This window comes from Empidonax traillii, unplaced genomic scaffold, assembly GCF_003031625.1.
Source record: "Empidonax traillii isolate 1590-97213 ecotype Southwest subspecies unplaced genomic scaffold, ASM303162v1 scaffold1246:size530596, whole genome shotgun sequence".
NCBI classification, from domain to species: Eukaryota; Metazoa; Chordata; class Aves; order Passeriformes; family Tyrannidae; genus Empidonax; species Empidonax traillii.
In genome coordinates, this window is record NW_020956439.1 from 350,228 (window position 1) to 373,038 (window position 22,811).

Consider the following 22,811-nt stretch of genomic DNA (forward strand, 5'->3'; position numbering starts at 1 on the left):
TATGGGCCATTCGCTTAAGGGTTGGACTTGATGATCTTTGTGGGTCCCTTCCAACTCAGAATACTCTGTGAAAGCAGAAACTGTTTCTCAAGTTTTAGTGATGCAATCACTTTGCTGCATTCATGTTTCCTCTTGAATACTGACTGCAGCTGTGGCACATTGATGAGGATTTTGCAGTAGTGGGCCACAGCAGGGAAGATATTTTCCAGCTCTTGAGCCTTCGAACTGATGCCACCTCTGATTTCTTCCCCTGCCCCAGACATTATCTGGTGGTGATCCCTGCAGCTCTCCGCTACCCGTCCACCCAAGTTGCCTGCCTCCATATCACCTGTCATGAAGCAAAGCTTCAAGTGAACCTGGTCTTGGAGCACTCTGCAGGACATGAGCTCTTAATGCAAGAAACCATCCAGAAGAAGACTTTCCTGTGCACTAAGTTTTGGGTGAGCCGCCCTAGGCAAATGCCATCACTGATTTTCCCTTCAGGAAATCGCTTGTGTCACCAGGGGTGATGTGGATAGGGTCTACTTTGTCTTGATGTGAGCTGGTTAGGGAGAGGAGTCAGTGGTGCCTAGAGATGCATAGCTCTGCACAGCATTTGTTGGTTAGCACTGAATTTCCTTTTTGAATCTAATTTTTAAATGGAATTTACATTTGTTAGAATCTACCACAGTTCTGGATACATAAGAAGAACATACCTGTTTCCTTCTCTTCCATTACAGACCAGATGAAGCAGCTTTAGCTCTTCTCTGAAGAACTAGTGCAGGTCTGCAGCTAAAGATTGGGGAAACTTTGTTTTGCATGACATACTGCAATTTCTGTAGTACCTGAAATCAGGCAGCAATTGAGCTCTTGGGAGCTGCTGAAGACTAGTTGGATGGAAATGGATGTGCCTGTTGTTTATAAACAACACCTTAGATGTTATTTTTTGTTTGTGAGAACTCAGCAAAGATCTAGGATAAGGCAGACATGTTTAAATAGTATCCCTTCTACTATACTGTATATTCTGTGCTAAGTCTGCTGAAGTCTTTGGCTGCCAGAGTCAGGAAGACTCTCTGCTTGTGTTTCCTAATCTGGATTTCTTACTTGTGCATGCTGGGTAGTTCTGAAGGCCTAATATATGAGGCTGTGCTACACCTTGATCTTTCTCTTTTGATTCTCTGGTACCATCTCCCACCTTTCTGTCATCTGCCCATCTTGCTGAGCAAGTCTGAAGACTCAGAGGTGTCAAGCATCTGCTTGTCACCAGTGGGAAAAAAAGGCAGATTCCATGACATGCAGGGCCTCCTGCTGTCATGTAGGACTGAGTGAGATCTGGATGTGATCTGGATCCAGAGATTGGAAGGAGTGTCCTGGGACAGCTGGAGGGAACTGGTTAGTTCTTCCACTTTACTCTCAGTTCCTGCTCAGGGCCCCCAGAATATTACTCAGGGCCTGTGTGCCCTTCTCTCTCTCTCTGTGTAGGTTGCACCTCCAGCTAATGGCACAGAGGAAATTGCCACTGTCAAACTGACCATCACAGGCGAAGGGGTCAACATTGAGGAGAAGAAAAAGGTCCTGATCTGTAAGACCAGGAGTGGCACCATCATCCAAACAGACAAGCCCATCTATCAGCCAGGGCAGACAGGTGAGGTGCAAATGGGAGGAACTGTGAGCCCTAAGCTTTCTGCTGGTTACACCATGTGGAAAGCATGCAATTACCTGAAATGCATAAACAGTCCTAGCAGAAGGCTTTGAGACAATGTCTCTTGTTCAGTGATGTTTTCAGTGGCTCTAATGTCCAACTTATGATGACTCTGAAGTTGCAGGAGGCAGTAGGATAATGACAACCATGTCCATGATATCTTACATGTGGGAATGTTAGTGTCACATGTTGCGACAAATGTGTCTAGAATGGAGACAGGAGCTGGGGAAACAGATGGAGCAGGGGTCTGTAGGGAAGAACTGACATCTGACAAATATATTCCCTGATTTCCTTGCCTTCAGTGAAATTTCGCATTTTGACTCTGGATGAGGAATTCATTGCACTCAACGATTCGGTAAGCCAGTCCTGGGGCACTGTGGAAAAGGGTGCCTTGTACCATGCATGGATCCTACTTGCTTTCTACCCTGCTCATCTGCTAAAGCTCCAGCTCTTTCCCATTCATTCCTGGGCCAGGCCTGATGAGTGTCCAGAGGAGAATGGTAACTCAAATAAAAACTGGTAACTCAGGAAAATGGCAGAGGTGTACATGTCTCTTGCTCATCTTGGTAGAATAGTCATACAAGCACAGGCGTGTAATATACTGATTCCTGATGTGGTGATGTCATATGGGGAGTGAATACTTTGTAGGTTGGGTTTTCCTTGTTATGGGGAAGGGTGCTCTTAATCTGGCCCCTACAAGCTGGAATGTGGGAAATGCTGACTAGACATTAGGACTAGCTTTTTCATTGCAACGACATGGAAATGTGTCCAGAGAAGGCATTTTCATAGCTGGAGATGTGCAGAACCCAGCTGGATAGAAAGCTATGAGCATGAAGACGTGCTTCTGCAGGGTGTTGGACTAGATGACCTTCAGAGTTTCCTTCCAAACTCTGTGATCCTATGCGTCTGTAACCCCCTTGAGACTGCAGGTGAACCAGAGCTAGGTCTGTTTGGGTAGTGACTTTTCCTGAGTTTTTCTGCCAGGAAGTCATTAGCAAGTGCTGAGTGGTCACCAGATTGGTTTTTCCTTTCCCTTTCTTCAGACCTTACTGTAATGAACCCCCCTGGTATTTCTTGGTTTTGGTGGCATGTGTTTTAGATTTTGTTGTTGTCAGGACTCTAAGTTTCCAAATCACTAGTTGTACATCCTTTGGAGAGGGCTCTGTATCCGAAATGCCTTGTGTATGATGCTGGCATGTATTTCTCTCTTCTAATGTTTTTGTCTTTTTTCCTCCCCAGATTTCTTTGTTTCTCCAGGTGAGTGATGCTGAAATATACTGTTAATGATGATGGCAGTCAGTTCACTTTGCTATTCATATTCAGTATCTGGTAGATTTTACAGACCTCTGAGTGGAATAGTGGACCTTTTTTGTTGTTAGATATTAAATTCTTAAATTAACACACTCCTTCAGCTTCTTTTTTTCTGCACTTCTTTGAGATTATGCTTCCAGTTACCTCAGTAGAAAGCTCAGCTGTTCTAGATGTGCAGGAGTATAGACAGATATCTTAGATGTATTTATGTAAGAAAGTTAGAACTGTGAAAAATCTTTCCTTAAGATCGGAATTTAAATAAATGTCAAAGGAGACTCAGAAACTGGGAGCAGAACCTGGGCATTAGAGTATCTTCAACATTTCACAATTAGTCTATACCAAACCTCATTCCTTAGCTACAGAACCTGGTAGTCCACAGGAATGAAATCCTAAAGCTTGATTGCTATGGGATGTGGACCAGTGAGATGCGGGAACAACTGTTTCTCTCTTTCTCGTGTAGGACCCTAAGAACAACCAGATAGAGCAGTGGCTGAATGTGGTCCCTCAAGATGGCATTGCAGATCTGTCTTTCCAGCTGAGCGATGAGCCTCTGCTGGGAACGTACGTCATCAATGTAACCAGCGCAAAAGCATATGGCAGCTTCTCTGTTAAGGAGTATGGTATGGGCATGTGGGGGATTTGTCTGAGCTGCAGGGGGGATCTTGTACTCTTGATCTAGGAAACTGGGTGTTTATTCCTTGATAACCATCCTGGGAGCAAATCGGAAAAATAGTAGCATCTGTCACAGAAAAGAGTCGAGCTGAGACTCAGGAGAGAGACCACTTTGGGACCTTGGGTCAGTGTGTGGGAGGAATGTTGTGCATGACACAGCTGATTCCTGCAGATCTTAGACAAAACAAGGTAATTTAGGATGGGCTTTGCCAGAGAGTATGAAGTCCAGTGCCATCCAACTTCCCTTTCATTCCCTGATCAACTATGTTGGGAGACCATTTTTCTCTCCGTGCAAATAGCTGTCAGAAGTGCAGGGTCGTGGACATGTTTGGTTTTACTTTGGAAAGGAGCAATCAACCAGAACCTCTACACAAATCTTTTAAAGACATGACAGAAATATTCCCTTTCCATTACTCACCACTTTCCTTCTCCATTTCCTGTCTTTTATTTTGCCATAGTCTGTCTTCATGTTAATTCTCCGTGAAGGCCGTCCCTGACCTGTGTTTCCTACAGTTCTGTTTTTTCCTTCCAGTGCTGCCAAAATTTGAAGTGATCTTTGAGGCACCAAATCAGATTTATGCCCTTGATACAACCTTCCCGCTCCAGATATGTGGAAGGTAAGGATTCTGATTGGAGAGGTGTCCCTGTGTTAATTTCTGGCCTGATGAGCACTTCAGTTACAGGAGGCCAGAATCTTCCATGGCCGCTGTTTGCGCCCTGATGCAACACAAAATGTTCCTATAACTGTTATTCTGATACTCTAATGCCCCTTTTCTAAAAAAATTCCACAAGTCTCTACACACAAAACCTGGGGGAACAACCTACCCTTTGACAAGCAGCCATTTTGGGTTTTTTTTTGCAGATGCATGGTAGATACTTGGTGTTCATCTGCAGAACAAACCCATGGGAAATGAAGGGAAGCTTTTCCAGATTATACTCTCGTGGAAACTAGAGAGATTTGAAAAGAAATTGCCCCAGATACTGTCCAAGGACAACACTAGAGCTAGCCTCATGTAAAGGTGTTTTCTTAATGAAAGGCACTCGCTTAATCACTCACGTTTCTGCCTGTAAGATGATGCATGCCTTCAGCATATCCTGGGGTTATTGCAGGTTTTGCTGATGTATAGTGCAGAGCTCTGCGCTGAGTCAGCACCTACAACACTCTGGTTTCCCAGAATAGATTAATTTAGCACTAATTATATCGCAGAGCCCTTGACCTCCCATCGCTGCAGTGCCCTAGTCTGACCTTGCTTTACTGGGTCAGGACTCCCGGGCCTGTTACATGGCTGCCACTCTTGAGCTGTTCTGAATGTCTGTGAGTAAGTGGTCTCTGGGGCTATGCAAAACCAGCCTGTGTTCTCCCACTGTGAGTGACTGTCTCTTCCTTTCCCTGCTCCTCCAAACAGATACACCCATGGGAAAAGCATCCAGGGAATAGTTCACGTGAGCCTTTGTCAGAAGATAGCCCCATTCCTGCCCAGTGCTTCAAAACCCAATATCTGCCACAAATTCAACAACCAGGTGAGAGACTCAGGAAGAGATGAGCTGTATTCAGGGACATTTGCGCTAGTAAGGCAAGGCTGCTGAAAGCTTTAGCTGAAGTAATAGTGGTGTTGCCCAATTTATTGAGCTGCTTGGTCAGTGTTCTACTGTGCTGCTTCACAGTAACTGTGCCTTATGACTATGAGTGGGCTTGCATCATGTGCCTGCTCCACATCCTGGACTGCTGTGCCAAAAGGCAACTCCCTGAGAGCAGGGGTTTCGCACTGTTGTTTCTGCACCATTTTGATAATTTCTAGCCTTCTGCCTTGCTCAGACCTTGTTTCCTCTCTCTGTACTTTCAGACAGATGAGGCAGGTTGCTTCTTCACAAATGTGAGTCTCTCCTCCTTCAGCCGAGACTTTCGGTACTATCAGGACAGCATAGTTGCAGAGGCCTCGCTGGTGGAGGATGCCACAGGTAACACTGGAAATGTTTTTTGGTGGCTGGGAAGTTGCACTAATCTTACCAAAAGCACTTTTGGAGACTTTCAGGCTAGCAAGAGGTCTGAGCTTTCTGAGCCCTTTGGGGCCTGCGATCAAACCTCGTAGATACAGAGCCAGCAATTCCTGATGGGATGACACAGTCACTCTGAGTGCCTGCAGTCTCAGGTGGTGAAGCTCTCTAAGGACTAGAAGTTAGGTGGGAGGAAGACTAGATACCCAGAGTCGTGGGTAGATCACCATCATGATATGAAATGTGTGCGCAGCTCAACATGTCCATTGGTACTATCAGTGGGTCACCCTGCAGGGACATGGCTGAGGGGTGCTTGACTTTCTTGCTCCTTCTCTTATGTTTCTTTTTTGCTGCTTTCATTCAGAGATACAAGTCAATGCTTCCCACAAATTACTCATCTCCAGGATTGGTGGGATGGCCTTGTTTGATGATGTGAATTCTTACTACCACACTGGAGAGATGTACAGGGGGAAGGTAATTCAGTTACAGTCCTTTGAAGGGGAGAATGTGAAGAATGGTTTCTTAGTGACTATTCATAGTGCTTTCATAGTTGCCTATTGTCTTTTCTGACCTCACCTTCAGCCAGGGTTTGGGCCAGAGACGAAACTCTTGAATTGTCAAATGTGAGAATAACACCCAAGACAGCGATTTGCCAAATAAGCCATGAGTAGCAGCAGCTGTGGGCATCTGGATGTGGGGTCCAAACCCAAATATTTGGAATTTCAGCAGCCAGGCAGCCTTTTTCAGCGAAGGAATGGAGAGCATCGGAGATTGGACCAGGTGGCCCACTGTGGTCCCTTCCAACCTTACCCATTCTGTGATTCTGTGAATGAACATGGTAGCACAAGTGATAATGTGACATGACCAGTAGCAGTGTTGATAATCTTATTAGTGACTCAAAGGGTGATCTTGCTATCTTCAGAAATGCTCCTCCTCACTTGGAGAAGCAGGAGATTCTGTCTGCTGATTAGACTCTTCTGTACTTCTCTTGTTCCCCACGATGTTCTCAGATTAAAGTCATTGACTACCAAGGCAAGGCACTGAAGCACAAAGAAGTCCTCCTTGTAGTAAGCTGTGGTGAGCAGCGATTTAAGCAGAAGTACATTACTGGGGATTCCGGGACAGCTTCATTTAGCCTGGACACGACTGCTTGGAACAGCACCTTGGCCTCCCTGGAGGTAAGTGAGGAAGGCTCTGTCTTGTGGCAGGGGAAGGACAGTAGTTCCTGAAACACCTCAGCTTGATCTGGATCTTGGCTCCCTCTGAGGGCTTATTCTCCAGGTCCCAGTTGCTTTTCTCTTGAGACCTCCACACGGAGACCTGTGCTTTGGTGTTCCTCAGATCATCTTAACGAGGTGCAGCTATGGTGATTTGCAGCTGACTTGCTTAACTAGGGAAATATACTTGTTCGGGTTTTTTGTCTCACCAGGCAAGTGTCCTGCATCAAGATTTGGATAGAGAGCCTGGGACAATTGATTTGAGTTACCAGAGAGCCTCTTATTTCATACGTCCGTTCTACAGCACCAGCAGGAGTTTTCTCTCTATTGTCCGTGTGCCAGAAACAATGCCCTGTGGTAAAAAGCAGTCTGTCCAAGTGGACTTCAGAATTTATGAGGAAGACCTGGAACATGGGCCAAGACGTGTCATTTTCTCCTACTTTGTGAGTTTCTGGGGAAGTGCTAGCGGGTGACAGTTGAAAGCACAAGATCAGCAGGTCTTAGAGATTCAAGCCTGATATTTGATAGGTTTGGCTTAGCCCAGGACAGGTAACTCATCCAGTCATCATGGGGATGGATCCTGGTTTCGATTCTGGGACTGCAGTAACAGCAAGGAAGGCAGAACCTTTCTTTTAGGCTCTGCACAGGTGCACGGCAAATATTGAACTTACCTGTTCTCCCCTGAGTCTCTTCATGTCCTGAACTCTCCTTACCAGCCAAGAGCGAATAAAACTAATATCTCTTTCCCCACCTCCACCTAATCTCCAATTTCAGAGTTACTTTGAGCTTCACAGGGATCTCAAAAACTATGTAATTAACTATATGATGACTATATTATCCCCTTCTGTATTCTTCCCTAGGTCACAGGGAAAGGAGGGATAGTCCATGCAGGTCAGAAGACTGTTTGGGTTGGGCTTCCAAAAAGTAAGTGCACTCCTCAGTTTTATGTTTAGCAAGCAGTCAGTGGTCTGTGGCATCCACTCTTTTTTGGATATGTGGTGTAAGGCTCTTTGTGGAGTGGAGGTGGCTCATCACTTCTCTGTTGTATCAGAGAAGGCTGTTGTATCAGATGTAGGCTCGTCTTCTGTTGTCTTCATTTTCAAAGTCTCCTTTTGCTGCTCCCGCAAGTGGCATAAAACTATAGCTTTTCCCTCCATAGCAACTGTGTCTACAAATAATCTGAGTAGTTAGGATGCCACAGCTTTGAATTTTGATGGGTGTTGACCCACTGTTGCCTACTTCTTCAGCTCTTTTTTTCAAACCTGAATTATACGTGCTTTGGGACAAAGGTCACCTCTTTTTTGGTTACAGGATGGGAGATGTTTGGTGATGGGAGACTTTGAAAGATATCTGACACTCTTACTCTTTGTGGAACCAAGCTTGAACTCCAAAGTACCTTTTCATGTCCTTGAGGAGATGAACAGAACCAGGAAGAGTCTTTTGCTAGTCATGAATGCCAGATTCAGAGATGTGCTGATTGTTTCAGTGGTCTCCAAAAATCTCCTCCGTCCTTGAAGAAAGGAATTAAACAGGCACATTAAACAGGCACATGCAGAATAGCAAAAGCTGATCAGAGTCTATTTTCACTACCAAATCTACTTTCTCTTATTCCCTCTCTTCTCCATCTAGTGCTGGAAGGCTTCTTCTCCATCCCTCTTACCTTCAACTTGACCTATGCCCCAAGTCCAAGACTGGTTGTTTATGTTATCTTCCCTAATGGAAAAATCATTGCCGATTCTGCCGTCTTCAGTGTCTCCATGTGTTTCAGAAATAAGGTAGGATTTGTGTCTGAGGCTATGACTGAATCTGTGAGAGTGTATGTGTCTGCTGCAATGAGAGATGGTGTAGCTGTGTGTGGCTGATTCCGTGTGGGATGCTGTCATGTGAACTGCAGTTGGTGAATGGTGAGGTGTACTGTGATGTATGGAGCAAGTGTGTGCTAGGCACTGTGGGGGAATTGCTGTCTGTCTCCATAGGCACGTGTAGCAACTGCAGCCCAACAGGATCATAGCCCAGCACAGCACAGGTCATTAGTGTGGTTCCCAGGAGAGCTCAAGGCTGCTCTGCTGCTGCAGCAGACACTTAAGAGTTGTTAGTGTATGGTGTTAGGATGACACCTGAAAGTGGATGATGGAAGAAGTGGATTTTACTGGCCATCCTGAAAAGGCTGAGTGCTTGTGGTTGTTTTGACATCCATGGGAATCTTCTTTCTTGGTGTGTTTTGCACTCCAAAGATGAACTTCTGAGGACTGGCATTACCCCTGCTCCACAACTCCACAGCTGTCTATTTGCTATAGACAGTCAGATTCAAGCAAGAACAGGAGGAAATTCAGGAAACTGAGAACAACCCCACAGAGAGCCTGGGAATAAGGACTAGGCTTATTTTTGATCTGGGGCTCCAGAAGAAAGGGCTCCAGAAGACAGCTGTGTGAGGTGTGTTATCATGGCTGGCTGGTTTGCTGGATAAAGAGAGCACTATGTTCTGATTCCACAGGAATGTCTTCATGTAGACACTGGTGGTCTTTTCTGTCTTTTCTGTTAGAACTTCACTGTGATTATTTTAGATACCTTCTAGGGGTTCCTGGAAGGTTCCTTTGGTTTCTGTCCAAGGCAAGTTATTGTAAACTCTCCTCATGTAGGTCCCTTTGCTGCTTGAGAAGTGGTAGGGTGGCCAGCATCAGAAATACCATTCAGATATTGCCTGCATTCTTCCCATCCAGGTGGAGCTGGGCTTCTCAACGCCAGAGACTCTTCCTGGTTCACAGGTCGGTCTCCACCTGCTGGCAGCTCCTGGATCCATGTGTGCTGTCTGGGCTGTGGATCGAAGCACCCTTTTGATTAAGCCAGGAAGAGAACTCAGCAGCCACTCGGTGAGTGAGCCTGCTCTGACTTCCTCCCTTCCCTCGTAATGACATGAAGAGGGAGGGAGGCCACTGCATCTGTGCAGAGCTTATCTCCAAGAAACTCAAAGCACGGCCCAGAGGGATCAGCAGCACTCTCAGCATGGCACAGGTAGGAATTAGGGGCTAAGAAAGAGGCTGAGCATCACTCAGAGCACCAGTGGGTAAGACAGCTTCTGTTGTTCTGTCTTATGTTCAGTTCAGTGGGCTGTGCTGGCTCTGTCAGAGCAGAGCCAGGGAAGAGTGACAGCAGGCCTGGGTTTTCTGGCATGCATTCATGCACAGTAGCCAGAAGCAATTCAAACAGGCCTTGGATGTATGACAAGAAGAGAATGGCAGGTTTAATTTTTTGCTTTTTCTTGCTTTCTCAGATCTACGGGTTGTTCCCATCTGCTTATAACTCCAGGTATCCTCACCAAGTGTCTGAAGATGATCGTTCATGTGGGTTCCCAAATTCTGATGAGCCTGACGTGTTTACAGCATTCAGGGTAAAAATGGTTGATTTGGTGGGTTGAGATAATTTATGAACTGAGGGGAATGTAGCCCCCTGACTTTACCAATATCCTGGGGATGCTGTTACTGACAGTACAGGGAACAGGTGCAGTTTAAGCCCTTGTAGCTCACTCAGGAAAAATTTTTGTGTGGTTACCACACTTTGGTTATGTGACTCAAGATGCCAAGGATTATTGGTTACTTTAACTGGATTTCCCATAGTTTGTTTAATCTCCACAGCATGAGCAATTGTACCCTGCAGGCTGAGAAGGCATGATATCTAAATGACCGTGTGTTTGAAAAGGAATAAATTTGGCTGGCTCAGGCCAGATGAATTAGCTCAGAAGACTTCTTTTGCCCATTGCTGAGGATCTGAATTATTCCCTCTCAAAGTGAAGCAATGGAATACTTTGCCAAGTGAGAGTGCAGCCAAGTCCCCACTTCATAAGAGGACAGGAAGGCACAGGGCAGAGGGCAGTGAGGAGAGGACAAACTTCTGGTGATTCAGTTCTTTCTTTTTCCCACAGGAAATGGGGTTGAAAATTATGTCCAACACCAATATCAGGAAACCCATCGTGTGTCCGACTGCATCACTGACAACTAAGCTTCAGAAAACAGGAGTGTTTATTTCTAGGCCCATGCTGATGTTTGCTCAGCCCCATAAAGCATATAATAGTAAGCGTTTGCCCACTGTTTCTTCTTACATAGGATGCTTAGTCTTTCAGGTGAAAGCAGTCCTGGCTTCGAGCCAATCCTGCAATTGCAAATGGAGGAGAAGGAGCATTCCCTGGCCCTAAACCTGTTGTGCTAGTGTGAGGCTGCCTGAGGCTCACAGCTTCTGAAATATTAGAGGTCTGTCTGAATACCAGGTCCTATCTCTGAGGTGAGGGAATGGTTGCCTGTCTCGTGGTGCCCATACAAGCAAGTAAAGCCCGAAGCACCTCTGTCATTTGAAATGAGGCAATACATTTTAAAATTTGGGACAGAACTTTCTGTTCTGATGCCATGCTTTCAGAGAGCTGACTGGATTAGCTACAGCCTGCACTGTGCTGGAACTCTCCTGCCCTTATCCAGGACCTGAGGACACTCTGGTGACTAGGTCTTTGTTTTTTCCAGCAGAGCATCTGACATCAACCTATCAGCCCATCATGTTTCCACCTGTTTCTTCAGCTGAAGAGAAAGTACACAAGCCTATTCCCAAAACATGGCTATGGAATTTGTATTCTGTGGGGTGAGTAAACTGAGCAGTAGGGGTTCAGTCTGAGTCATTTAGTGTGGCTGGGAGTGGCAGAAAATGCAACTGAGTTTAAATCATAGACAGCTGTGCAAGACACCTAAGGACATACATCGTGGGGCTCGTACTTGTCAGGCTGTTTCTTATTGGAGCTGATATCTGCATTAAATGCATTTTCCTCTACCAGACTATCATACCGAAATGTTGTCCATCCATGGCAAATGGCTGGCATGGGAAAATAGAAAAGCAGGTGAAGTGCAGCAAAACAGCTTGGTTTACTGCCTGCACTCTGCCTGTGGGATCCCCGTGGGCTGGCATTTGCCAAACTGGTCTCACAGGGTGTATCCTGGTATTCAGGGGAAACTGATGTCCATAGAAATCCTTCACAGGACTGGGAACTGTGTCCTATGAGAAAGGGTCAGCGTGCACACAGGGTCTAATGAGGGAGCTTTTGGAGATTTTTCATCTCAGACTTCAAGGTTTTCTTGTCTACTGTCTGGAGACTGGAGTCGGCTCAGGCCAGATGCCCCCACATCTGCCCTCTCCAACCTCCAGTGTCCTTCCAGATACAACCATCTCTTCACCCCCTAGCAGCAGTTATCTCCTATGTGATTTGTCCACCGACCTGATCTGAATCAGCAAAACGTCTCTATGTTGTGTGTGTTGCCTTCCTGTATGTTCGTGGCAAAAGTGAATGTTTTGACTCCAGTTGCTGGAATATGGTGTACAGCAACATTCAGTTAAATGCTTCTGTCGCTACCTGATTCTCCTCAGTCCCAGTGGGAACAGGAATGTCACTGTCACTGTGCCTGACACCACCACAGAATGGAAAGCAGGAATGTTCTGCACAGGACGTAATGGCTTTGGACTTGCTTCAGCCTCCAGTCTTCTTGTTTTCAAGCCCTTTCTTGTGGAGCTCCCACTGCCATCTTCTGTGGTCCAGGGTGAGACCTTCAACTTGAAGGCCACAGTCTTCAACAACTTGAAGCAATGCATGAAGGTAAGGGAGCTCTGATAGGCTCTGTGAGAAAAGCGGGAGATGGCTGAAATCCATGGCCTGTGATCATAGAATCATAGAATGATTTGGGAACCTTAAAGATCATCTTGTTCCAACTCCCCTGCCATGGGCAGGAACACCCTCCACTAGACCAGGTTACTCAAGGCCCCATCCAACCTGGCCTTGAACACTTCCAAGGATAGGGCATCCACAGCTTCTCTGGGAAACCTGTTCCAGTGTCCCACCACCCTCACAGTAAATAATTTCTTTTTAATATCTAGTCTAATCCTACCCTCTTTTGATTTAAAGGCCTTACCCCTTGCCCTATAACTGCATGCCCTTGTAAAAAGTCCCTCTCAAAGCTCTGTTTTAGCCCTTTCTTGGTACTGAAAGAGACTCTAAGATTTCCCTGGAGCTTTCTGTTCTCCAGACTGAACAGCCCCACTGTCTCAGCCTGTCCCCATAGCAGAGGTGCTCCAGCTCCCTGAGTGTCTTCGTGGCCTCTTCTGGACTCACTCCAACAGGTCCACATCCTTCCTACATTGAAGTCCTCAGAGCTGGACACAGAACTCCAGGTGGGATCTCACCAGAGCAGAGTTGAAGAATCCCCTCCCTTGACCTGCTGGCCATGCCTGTTTTGATGCAGCCCAGGACACAGTTGACTTTCTGGGCTGCCAGCACACATTGATAGGTCATGTCAGGCTTCTTGTCTACAAGCACCCGCAAGTCCTGCTCCTCAGAGCTGCTCTGAGAATTAATTCTCCACTCAGCCTGTGTTTGTACTTGGGATTGTCCTGACGCAGGTGCAGGACCTCACACTTGGCCTTGTTGAACTTCATGAGGTTCACACAGGCCCACCTCTCAGGCCTGTCCCTTCCTTGTTTCCCTTTTTAAGGAGTAAGGTCCCTTCATTATTTCCATTTTTAAAAATGGGGGTTATGTTTTCCCTTTTCCAGTCAGAGGGAACTTCACCAGATTGCTATGAGATATGATGGATAGTGGCTTAGCCACTTCCTCCACCACCTCCCTCAGGACCTGTGGATGTATCTCATCAGGTCCGATGGACTTGTGCCCCTTCAGTTTCCTGAGATGGTCTTCAGTTGGATCGTCTCCTACAGCAGGTGGTTCTTCATTCTCCCAGTCCCTGCCTTTGCCTTCTATGACTAGAGCAGTATGGCTGGAACACTTGTTGGTTAAGACAGAGGCAAAGAACTTGTTGAGTGCTTGCGCCTTCTCCATGTCCCTGGTAACCAGGTCTTCTTTTTCCTTCTGGAAAGGGTCCACATTTTCCCTAGTCTTCTTTTTATCAGTACCACACCTATGAAAGCTTTTCTTGTTGCTCTTGACATCCCTGTCCAGGTCACCAGGACTTTAGCTTTCCTAGCCTGATCCCTGGCTACTTAATCTCTCTGTATTCCTCCCAGGCTACCTGTCCCTGCTTCTACCTGTTAGGCTTCCTTTTTGTGTTTGTGATGTTTATTTATTACAATCTGCCACCCCTGCTGCCCCTCCAGATCCAGGTGACCCTGGAGGAGTTTGCACACTTCCAGCTGAAGCCATGCAAGGACTGTGTCTACAGCAGCTGCTTGTGTGCTGGTGAAGCTAAGACCTTTCAGTGGAGTGTCACAGCTGAGCAACTAGGTGAGAAGAACAGGGAGGTGGGGTGGTGAAATTGGGAAGGGATGAAACCAAGGTGAGAATGTTTTGTAAAAACTGACATTGAGGAGCTGTTTGCTTTGTTACCCAGAGAGTACTTGTTTGCATTCATCCTGAGGTCCTGATTACTTGCAAGTCTGTGCTAGGAGGTACAGAACCATATAGGGCTCTGATCAAATTTTTTGTTGTCAGCAGGTGATGTCTATTATAATAATAGGAGGTGCTTCCTCAGAAGATGTTTAATGTACCTAAATGTGTGTTATTTTCAGGGATCACAAACATCACTCTCCACACAGAGGCAGTGGCCACAGAAGAGCTCTGTGGTGAAGAGATACCATTTGTCCCAAAACAAGGACAGAAAGACACAGTCATCAAACTCATTCAAGTCCGGGTCAGTCAAGCTGCTCTGTCACCTAAGCCTGAATATGAGCTTTGTGCAATACCCACATTTTGTGCGTGTTTTGGGAGTTACCCCCTGCTATTCAAAATGCGTAATTAGCATCTCAGGGCCTGAGCTGGGCCCATCCGTAAGGGCTGGTGGATGTAGGAGATAAAGGGCTGTCATCCACTTCATACCATGGAAAACTTTAAACACTCTTTTATGCCCTTGCATCTGAGTTCTCTGCTGAATCTCACAGCATCAGTTTTGCAGACATTCAGAAGTTAAGATGTTCTGAAAATGTGTGCTAATTCTAATATGAAGTTTCTAATATGAAGTGCAAATGTTTGGCAGTAATTTGCATATTTGTGTGGTAATGATGATATTCCCGCTGACTGTCCAGTCTGAACCAGGATTTGTCCGTATCTACTTCTAATCCCCTTGTAATCCTGTTCCTCTCCTGTGTGCTCATTAAAATGCTACTTTTCTGTACTCCGACAGCCAGAGGGAGTTTTGGTAGAAAAGGCTCACAGCTCCATCCTGTGTCCCAAAAAAGGTAGAAGGATTGTTTTCTTCTTTCACCCTGCTTATCCCCCTCTTCCTGCCTAAACAGCTCCTGGGTATTTCCACTTGTTGAAATATTTTCTCTGTCCACATGACAAAGCTACAGAAGCATACTTTATTTGTGGTGCCAGATAGAGCTTTCCTCTAGGCAAGGATGTGGGGAGGTCCAATCTTTTAGCATCAACACCCTTGACACTAATGCGACAGCTTGAGGCATTTTTCTCCTGTGGGAAATAAAACCAGACTACTTAATATGGTGACGCTGGAGGACATGGCTTAGGATTGCTGTTCCTGTCTTGAATTTTATGGTATATGATGGGGCCATCAGCTAATTTTGAGAGCATGAGGTGCATTGAGATGACAAGCCTGCAGCTGAAATCTAAAACAACTTGGAGCAACTTCTGTAGAGAAGAACACGTGGCTTTGACCACTGAGAGTTTCCAGGAGAAAATCCTCTCAACCTCTCTATAAAGAGAGCTGTCACAGTGACCATGAGGTGGATGGAGGAAGTTGAGGGTGAAATGAGACAGGGATTTTGAGGTGATTTGCAGCCTCTCTGACAGAAAAATGGGATGTTAACACAGAACAGCCTTGAACAGTTTCTGGGAATTTTGAAGGCTGTTCTCTTCACACTCTCTTCTTGTTTTTTTTGTCCTTTCCACACCTTATCCAACTGGTGTTAGGGGATCCAGCACAGGAGTCTGTGTCACTGATGTTGCCTCTTAATGTGGTTGAAGGTTCAGTCAGAGCCACCATCTCAGTCACTGGTAAGGAATTCAACTGTGATAGTACCTTTGCAAATCCCTGAGTTTAGCCATAGGAAGGCCCAAACCCAGACTCCCACACCACTCTTTGTGAGGTTTTCAAGGCTTCACTGCCTTTTTCTTCCCATGTGTGCGGCTGCATTTCCTAATTACTGACAATCTAAAACACTCAGCATGGGAGAGAGTGTTCTGTTAATGAGCTTGCCCTGCCAGGATGGGAATGTGTACAGTCCATATGAAGGGCACAGTGGAATTGATAATCTGGCTACCAGTCATCAGTGATAACTAGGGGTGCCCCCACATTGCAGTGCTGGGGTTGTCTTCCTTGATGCACAGCTGGGAACAGGTCATAAGTGGGAGGAGGTGAATCCCAAAGCCTACTGCCCAGGAGGTGATTTATTTATGTTTTGTTTCAGGTGACCTCATGGGGACAGCACTTCAGAACCTGGACAACCTGGTGCAGATGCCCCATGGCTGTGGGGAGCAGAACATGGTGCTGTTTGCCCCCATTGTCTATGTGCTGCAGTACCTGGAGAAGACCAGGCAGCTGACCCCTGAGATCAGAGAGAGGGCAACAGGATTCCTGCGCAATGGCAAGTACAAGACCCACCTTGCTCCTCTGCCTTCCCCTGTGTCCAATAGTCTCAGGCATCTACTTCCCTTCCATTTGGAGCACTCAAACTCCTCCTTCACAGTGATTTGATTGCAAATACAAATTCTAAGTACTGATATCCTATCCTGTTTCCCAGGGTACCAGATACAGCTGCAGTATCAGCACCCTGATGGCTCCTACAGTGAATTTGGTACCAAGGATGAATATGGTAATACTTGGTAAGCCCTGGGGTCTCTCCCTGCTGTCTACCTGATCTCTGACAGCCAGGAGGCTTCCAACAGGACTTGCTGTCCTATTGGATCCAAAGTGTTCTAGAAGCTTTGTAGGCTAGGGCACCCCAGGGGTAGGCAGTCATTCTTGGGATGAACTGACCTTGGACCAGTATATTAAAAATAGCACAGTGGGTTAAGAGAGACCTACCAGTTTCAAACTCCTGCTTTTTTAATTTTTTCTCACTTCTGCTTTAATTCTTTATGTCCGGTCATTCTCTCTGCTCTTTCATGCGCTCCATCTCTTTCTGATTCTCTCTTCCCTCTCTCATGCCTTTTTTTCTGTTCTCCCTGATTAGGCTGACTGCATTTGTGGTTAAATGCTTTGTCCAAGCCAAGCCATACATTTTCCTGGACAAGAGGACCATAGAAGCTGCTCTGACCTGGCTGGAGTTCCACCAGCTTCCCAGTGGTTGCTTCAGAAATGTGGGCCAACTTTTTCACACATTCATGAAGGTAGGAGCCAGAGCACCCTGAAGGACAACACAAAGCAGTTCTTGCCAGGTGTACTGGTAATTGTTTAAGTTCATTTTCCTGTGTTGTTCTGCTTTCTTGCAAGAGAGCAAACCAGGGATAGGTAGGGCCTGTTCTGAGAAGCTTCAGATCTTTGTGTATTAACTTTCCCAGCTTTTTTGATGTTTATGCTTTTTTTCAGGGAGGTGTAGATGGGGAAGTCCCCTTGGCTGCCTACATCACTGCTGCATACTTGGAGGCAGGAGCGACACCAGAGGTAAATACTGGGATTCTTTGCCACACTCTTACCTTAAGATCTGAATCCTAAAGACCTTAGTGGTATCACTGGGGCAGGCAACAGAGCATCTTGGAGAGATTTGTGGACAAAGTAATAGGATGGGCAAGGAAGATCTTACCACTTCTTGGCAAAAACCTCAACTATCCCTTGAGGAGGACATTGCTGGCAGGGAGAAGGTGAGGTTAAACTACTGGGGGCCATTGGACTTCATGGCTAGATACTATGGCCATTTCCCAGGCTTTACTGCTCATTCCTGCTCTCCTCACCCCTCCCTTCCTCCCATCCTCTTGTTAGTCCTACACAGCTAACAGCTAATGGTGAGTTGTTCTTGAGGAGAGGTGGATAGAGCTGCTCCCAAAGTCAAGTAAACAGACCTAGTGTAACTCCTAATATGTTTTAGCTTCACAGAAAAGTCCGGGAAAGGAGTGCTGTAGGGCAGTTGGAACTGCACGCCTAAGTAATAACAATAGGAGGGAACTCTTACAATTGCTAAGGATTGTAGCTAGTTACTAGACTGTGGTACTGGCAAATAAAGAAACATGATTAACTTGATGGAGAAATGCAATTGCTGTAGACATTGAGAAGCTAAGTTCTCTGGAAATCGGAAAAGGAAGTGAAAAAGCAATGCTTTTCAGTGGAACTGAAAATAATGGGCTTAGGAAAAAAGGAAGACAGATGGGAAATTAACCTTCTTTCTGGCAACAGGTGTCCTTCAGGTCACAGGAAAATTGTTCACTGTGAAGGTGAATTAAACACAGTCATTTTGGTCAGCAGGCTGTGTGTAAGCATTTATAGTTGTGTGGTTTTGCTTTTGTTGTCTTTGGAATTGGAAAGTAAGATGTGATGGTGTTATTCCAGCAGTAAGGATGTTCATTTCATTGAGAGAGCACCACTGAAGCCCAGGACCAGCTCAGGGGGGTGGTCTGTCCAGCACCTTGCGCTGAGGGCTGGAAACACTGCCTAGTGGTGCTGCACTGACACAAAGAGCACAGCTCAAGCACAGAGTCACCTGGGTGAATGTATGGAGTACTTTCTGTGCTGGCATATGCTAATAATGCATCCTTCTGTTTGTGTCTCAGTGCCTGCCTGCCTCACAGGTGTTTGTCTGTGACCCACACCTGTGTCACTCTTTTCCGTAGAGCACAGTGGTGCGCAAGGCTCTGGGCTGTATCCTTCCTTCCCTTCCCAAAGCTGCCAGCACTTACACCCAGGCCCTGCTGGCCTACACCTTCGCCCTGGCTAAGGACTCTCAACGCACCCAACAGCTACTTGACATGCTTGATCAAAAGGCGATCAGAGAAGGTACGGGAACCTCAAGGCCAGATGAACATCAGAGAAGGGACCTTTCTGAGGCCTTGGCTCAGAAGCTGGATGTCTGGGAATTGATGCATATGCAGATTATTGGCTTATTGGTTTCTGTGAATCACCTTGGTGTGGAATACAGAGTGTTTGGTATTGCAAAATACATAGGTTTTACATAGTTGACCCAGTGATGTGATGATCCAGCTAAGAGGAATTTGCTCAATGGTCTTTGCAGACACTGTGTCTTAAGAGACTAGGCCAAAGAATTTCTTTCCTGACATCCCTCAAGGTCATCTACTACCTTCCTTTCCCAGATGGGCAGATCTACTGGAGTCAGACATCATCCAAGTACAGACACAGCACCAGCCCTTGGTCACAGCCAGTGTCTGTGGATGTGGAGCTGACAGCCTACATCCTCCTGGCCCTGCTCTCTAAGCCAAATATCACAGAGTCTGATCTCACCACGGCCTCTGGCATCGTGGCCTGGCTCACCAGGCAGCAGAATGCCTATGGAGGGTTTGCCTCAACACAGGTAACTTGTGGCCAGGGAGAGGGATGTTGTTTGGGAAAGAACCTCTGCAAATTATACACACAATATATTCGAGAGCAAATGCTTTGAGGAGAGGAGCCCTTGTGTATGGAGGTCCTCAGGATGCCGAGTTCAAGCATTGTTGGGTCTCAGAGCTGCAAATCTAATTGTTTTTTGTTTTTTCCTTTTCAGGACACAGTAGTTGCCTTGCAGGCCTTGGCTAAGTATGCAGTGCTGACGTACAGCACACAGGGGGTTGCAGAGGTGAAGGTGAGGTCCCATGGAGGCTTTGGGAGCAAGTTCCAAGTCTCCTATCAGAACCGGCTCTTGGTGCAGGAGGCGGCACTGACAGAGGTCCCAGGCGAGTTCTTGGTGCAGGCCCACGGCAGCTGTTGTGTCTTTACTCGGGTAGGTTTCCACAGTTCCTGCTGTGACCACCCTCTTCTTATCATCTTATCAAAACCAGAACTCTCCACTGCACCTCTATGGAAGAAAATGTGCATTAACTGTGCTTTAATCCCAGCCTGTTGCCAATGCAATCAACCTGTGTGTTGGAGGAGACAGAGACAGAACCTGCCCAAATGTGAGGACAGTGATGCTTCTGTGGCTCTCAAGAGTACTGGAGGATGAAAAAGTTGTATAGTGGTCCCACTGCTGTGTGTTTAATATGCACAGTCTCAGTGGAAAGGTTGAGAAGGATCCCATGGAAGGATCATGGAAGGTTTCCAATCTGAGTGACCTTACTGCATATGGTTTATCCACTCAGTATCTGGGACCCAATCTGGAGGATTAGAGTAGCAAGTGGAAAAAAAAAGTTGCGATAGATGATATTGAACTAATTATCCATGTCTTAGTCTGCCTTTTTGTCTCTCCCTGCAGCTGGTGCTGAGGTACAACACACCCTCCCCACAAGACTCAACATCCTTTGCCTTGCAAGTGAAAACCGAGCCAGTCAATTGCACCGAGGACAATACACGCTCTGTTACTGTCTCTGTCAATGTCAGGTGACTCTAAAGATATTGCCCCACTTGGGAAGGAAAGCCTGGCATGGCTGGAGAGCTAAGGGGTGCCAATTGGCTGCAGTGGAGGCACCAGGCAATTTCAGCAGAAGGGCGGGAAGGAAGATGGATAATAACGGCACAAGTGCCTCTGGGGATGGGGAAATGTTACTGAGGGCCTTGGTTCTTGCTGGAGAGAGGAGTATGAGAAGTGACTTCAGGCTGGGGATGCTCAGAGCAGTGCAACTATCATCTGCCCCTTGTGAGAGGAGGCAGTGACTGCCTTGGCCCCAGGATGGGCTGCCTGGCTCAGGGTACTGCACATGGTGGGAGAGGGCAGGGTAAGCTGGGAGAGTCTATTTTTAATCTTCTCCACCAGGTACAACGGGAAGAAATCGACTTCCAACATGGTGATTTTGGAGGTGTCACTACCGACTGGATTCGTCCTGGCTCCAGGATCTGGGATGTCTGTAAGAAACATGGAATTGGGATGGTGATGTGGTGTCAGTGGGACCATCCATGCCCAAGGAGAGCGGAAGGTTGCATAGGAAGATGTTGCCTATCCCTGTCTTGAGCAATCTCACCATCCCTTCCCCTCTGCCGCACAACAAAATCTAACGCATACTGTTGTCTCTTATCTTCGAGTCTTGAGGAAGTGATACTTCTGGCCCAATTTGCTCAGCATGTCCTTAACAGCTAAGTAGCCTAGGTTCCTATCCTTAGGGTCTGTAGGAGCTGAGTAGCCCTGCAGGGAGATCAGCCTGAAGGGATAAGAGTACAAATTAAATTTGGAAGTGAGTAAATTGAGAATCTGTATACTCAAACTCAGATAAACCTTTTTGGGATATCCCTTGCTTGCAATTCCAAAGACAAAACTAAATTGCTTCCTCTGCTCTCCTGTCCTAGCTGCAGCATTGGCACTCTGTGAGAAGAACTGAGAAAACACAAGGAGGTGTTGCCATCTACTTGGACAAGGTATGTGTGTGCTACTAGAGAAGCTGCAGGAGTGGAGGCCACTGCCAGAGTTGTTGGGAGAATCCAGAACTGTGACTAGCAGAACAGAATGCTTAAGATTCATCTTGTGTCCCAGCCTTTGACTCTACAAGAGTTATTATTATCAGCTAGTAGGATCAAACTTAGGTGAGGAAAAGAACAGCTCATAAATTAACTGCAATTTGCTTTTCTTCCTCAGCTGAGCCATGTCTTTGACACATACATTCTGCATCTGGAGAAGGAGGTTGAAGTGACCAACCTGAAACCAGGCCATGTCAGGGTCTATAACTACTACAACCCAGGTCAGTGTGGAGCTATGGGGTGCCAGGGCTGCCTGGGTGTTTGCACTTGTATCTGTGCAAGGATAACTCAGATCTCTCCTGTTCTGTTGCAGAGGAGCAGGCTCTGGCTGACTATAATATCTTCTGCGTCTGAGGTAGGTGCAAGTCCCTTCCTCAGCCCCCCATACAGGCTATCTTGTGATGTTTCCTCTGCACCTCGTCCTCCTCTCTCTGTTCCATTGGAGCCTCATGTATCTCTGATTCAGCATGTTCCCTTCATCTAGGACTATATGTGAAACTCCCTAAGCAGAATTCATGGTACTAGTTCCATCCTACTCTATTTGGGTATGAGGAATTTCTCTTTCTGGGGAGGGGCTGAAGTAAAAAACAAGGATACTAGATCAAACCAGAAAAACCTCTTTCATTTAGAGCTCTTAGTGAGAGCATCCTAGCTGTTAGTATCCCAAAGTTAATAATTTGGGTCATATTATTTGCTCTCTGAGTTACTCTCCTGCTCTCATTTCTCCAGGGACATGGTCTGCTTCCTTACTGTCCACTGTTTCAGCCCACAGGGATCCAACTAGTGCAAGATGTCTGAGGGCAGCAGGGCTGCTGCATTATTGCTTCTGGTGTCATGGGACATGCATCACCTGGGAAGTCACATTTCAGTGGGTTTGAGATATCGGTGCTGGGACACGTCTCAAGTTGGATTTCAGGACTAACTCCAGTCCAACCTATGCTGCTCATCCTGACAGCCATTACCTGGTGAACTCTTTGGGGTGTCTGATTAATTCTGATTGTTTTAATCCAGGGATTTTCTTGCTTGTAAGAAGAATGGAAGTAAAATATAAACTACAAATCTGGGTGCCGTGGTGTGTGTTTGGACTCTGTGTCGCAGTTTACCTGGGAGGAGTGAGCAGAAGCAAACTCAGTATCTGAACTGTATAACTGGCAATCATTTCTTCCAGCACTGGATTCCCTTCCAGCATCGTTATGCAGCCACCAGTATGGGGTGAGGACTCCTCACATGGAGACTGATCCCCTGAGCATCATTTACTGCACTCAGAGGTGGCTGAGCAATAAGGTCTTGGCTGATTCTTCACTTTACATGGATGTAAATCTACCCTGCTGTGCATCTCATGGACTAGCTCTGTCCCTTTAGCGTACAAAGAAGAAGGGGAGAATTTTAGTTTCTGCACCTCCTGTGAAGCTG

The 22,811-nt window shown here is 46.4% G+C and overlaps 1 protein-coding gene across 1 annotated transcript; it reads left to right on the forward strand.

The window, feature by feature from the left end:
• Window positions 1–1,587: 1,587 nt before the first annotated feature.
• LOC114069357 (alpha-2-macroglobulin-like protein 1) lies at window positions 1,588–22,443 on the forward strand. The gene is made up of 32 exons (XM_027906091.1): window positions 1,588–1,624; window positions 1,984–2,036; window positions 4,197–4,281; window positions 5,071–5,185; window positions 5,513–5,623; window positions 6,024–6,133; window positions 6,670–6,837; window positions 7,089–7,319; window positions 7,737–7,800; window positions 8,506–8,651; window positions 9,597–9,746; window positions 10,148–10,264; window positions 10,796–10,943; window positions 11,343–11,499; window positions 12,277–12,502; window positions 14,014–14,140; window positions 14,425–14,546; window positions 15,036–15,090; window positions 15,782–15,865; window positions 16,279–16,455; window positions 16,612–16,693; window positions 17,044–17,200; window positions 17,400–17,474; window positions 18,635–18,797; window positions 19,112–19,329; window positions 19,519–19,734; window positions 20,206–20,330; window positions 20,704–20,794; window positions 21,231–21,299; window positions 21,517–21,619; window positions 21,712–21,753; window positions 22,171–22,443. Exons 3-31 carry the CDS (start codon window positions 4,273–4,275, stop codon window positions 21,750–21,752), a joined length of 3,657 nt encoding a protein of 1,218 aa, XP_027761892.1. The 5' UTR covers window positions 1,588–1,624; window positions 1,984–2,036; window positions 4,197–4,272; the 3' UTR covers window position 21,753; window positions 22,171–22,443.
• Window positions 22,444–22,811: the final 368 nt, after the last annotated feature.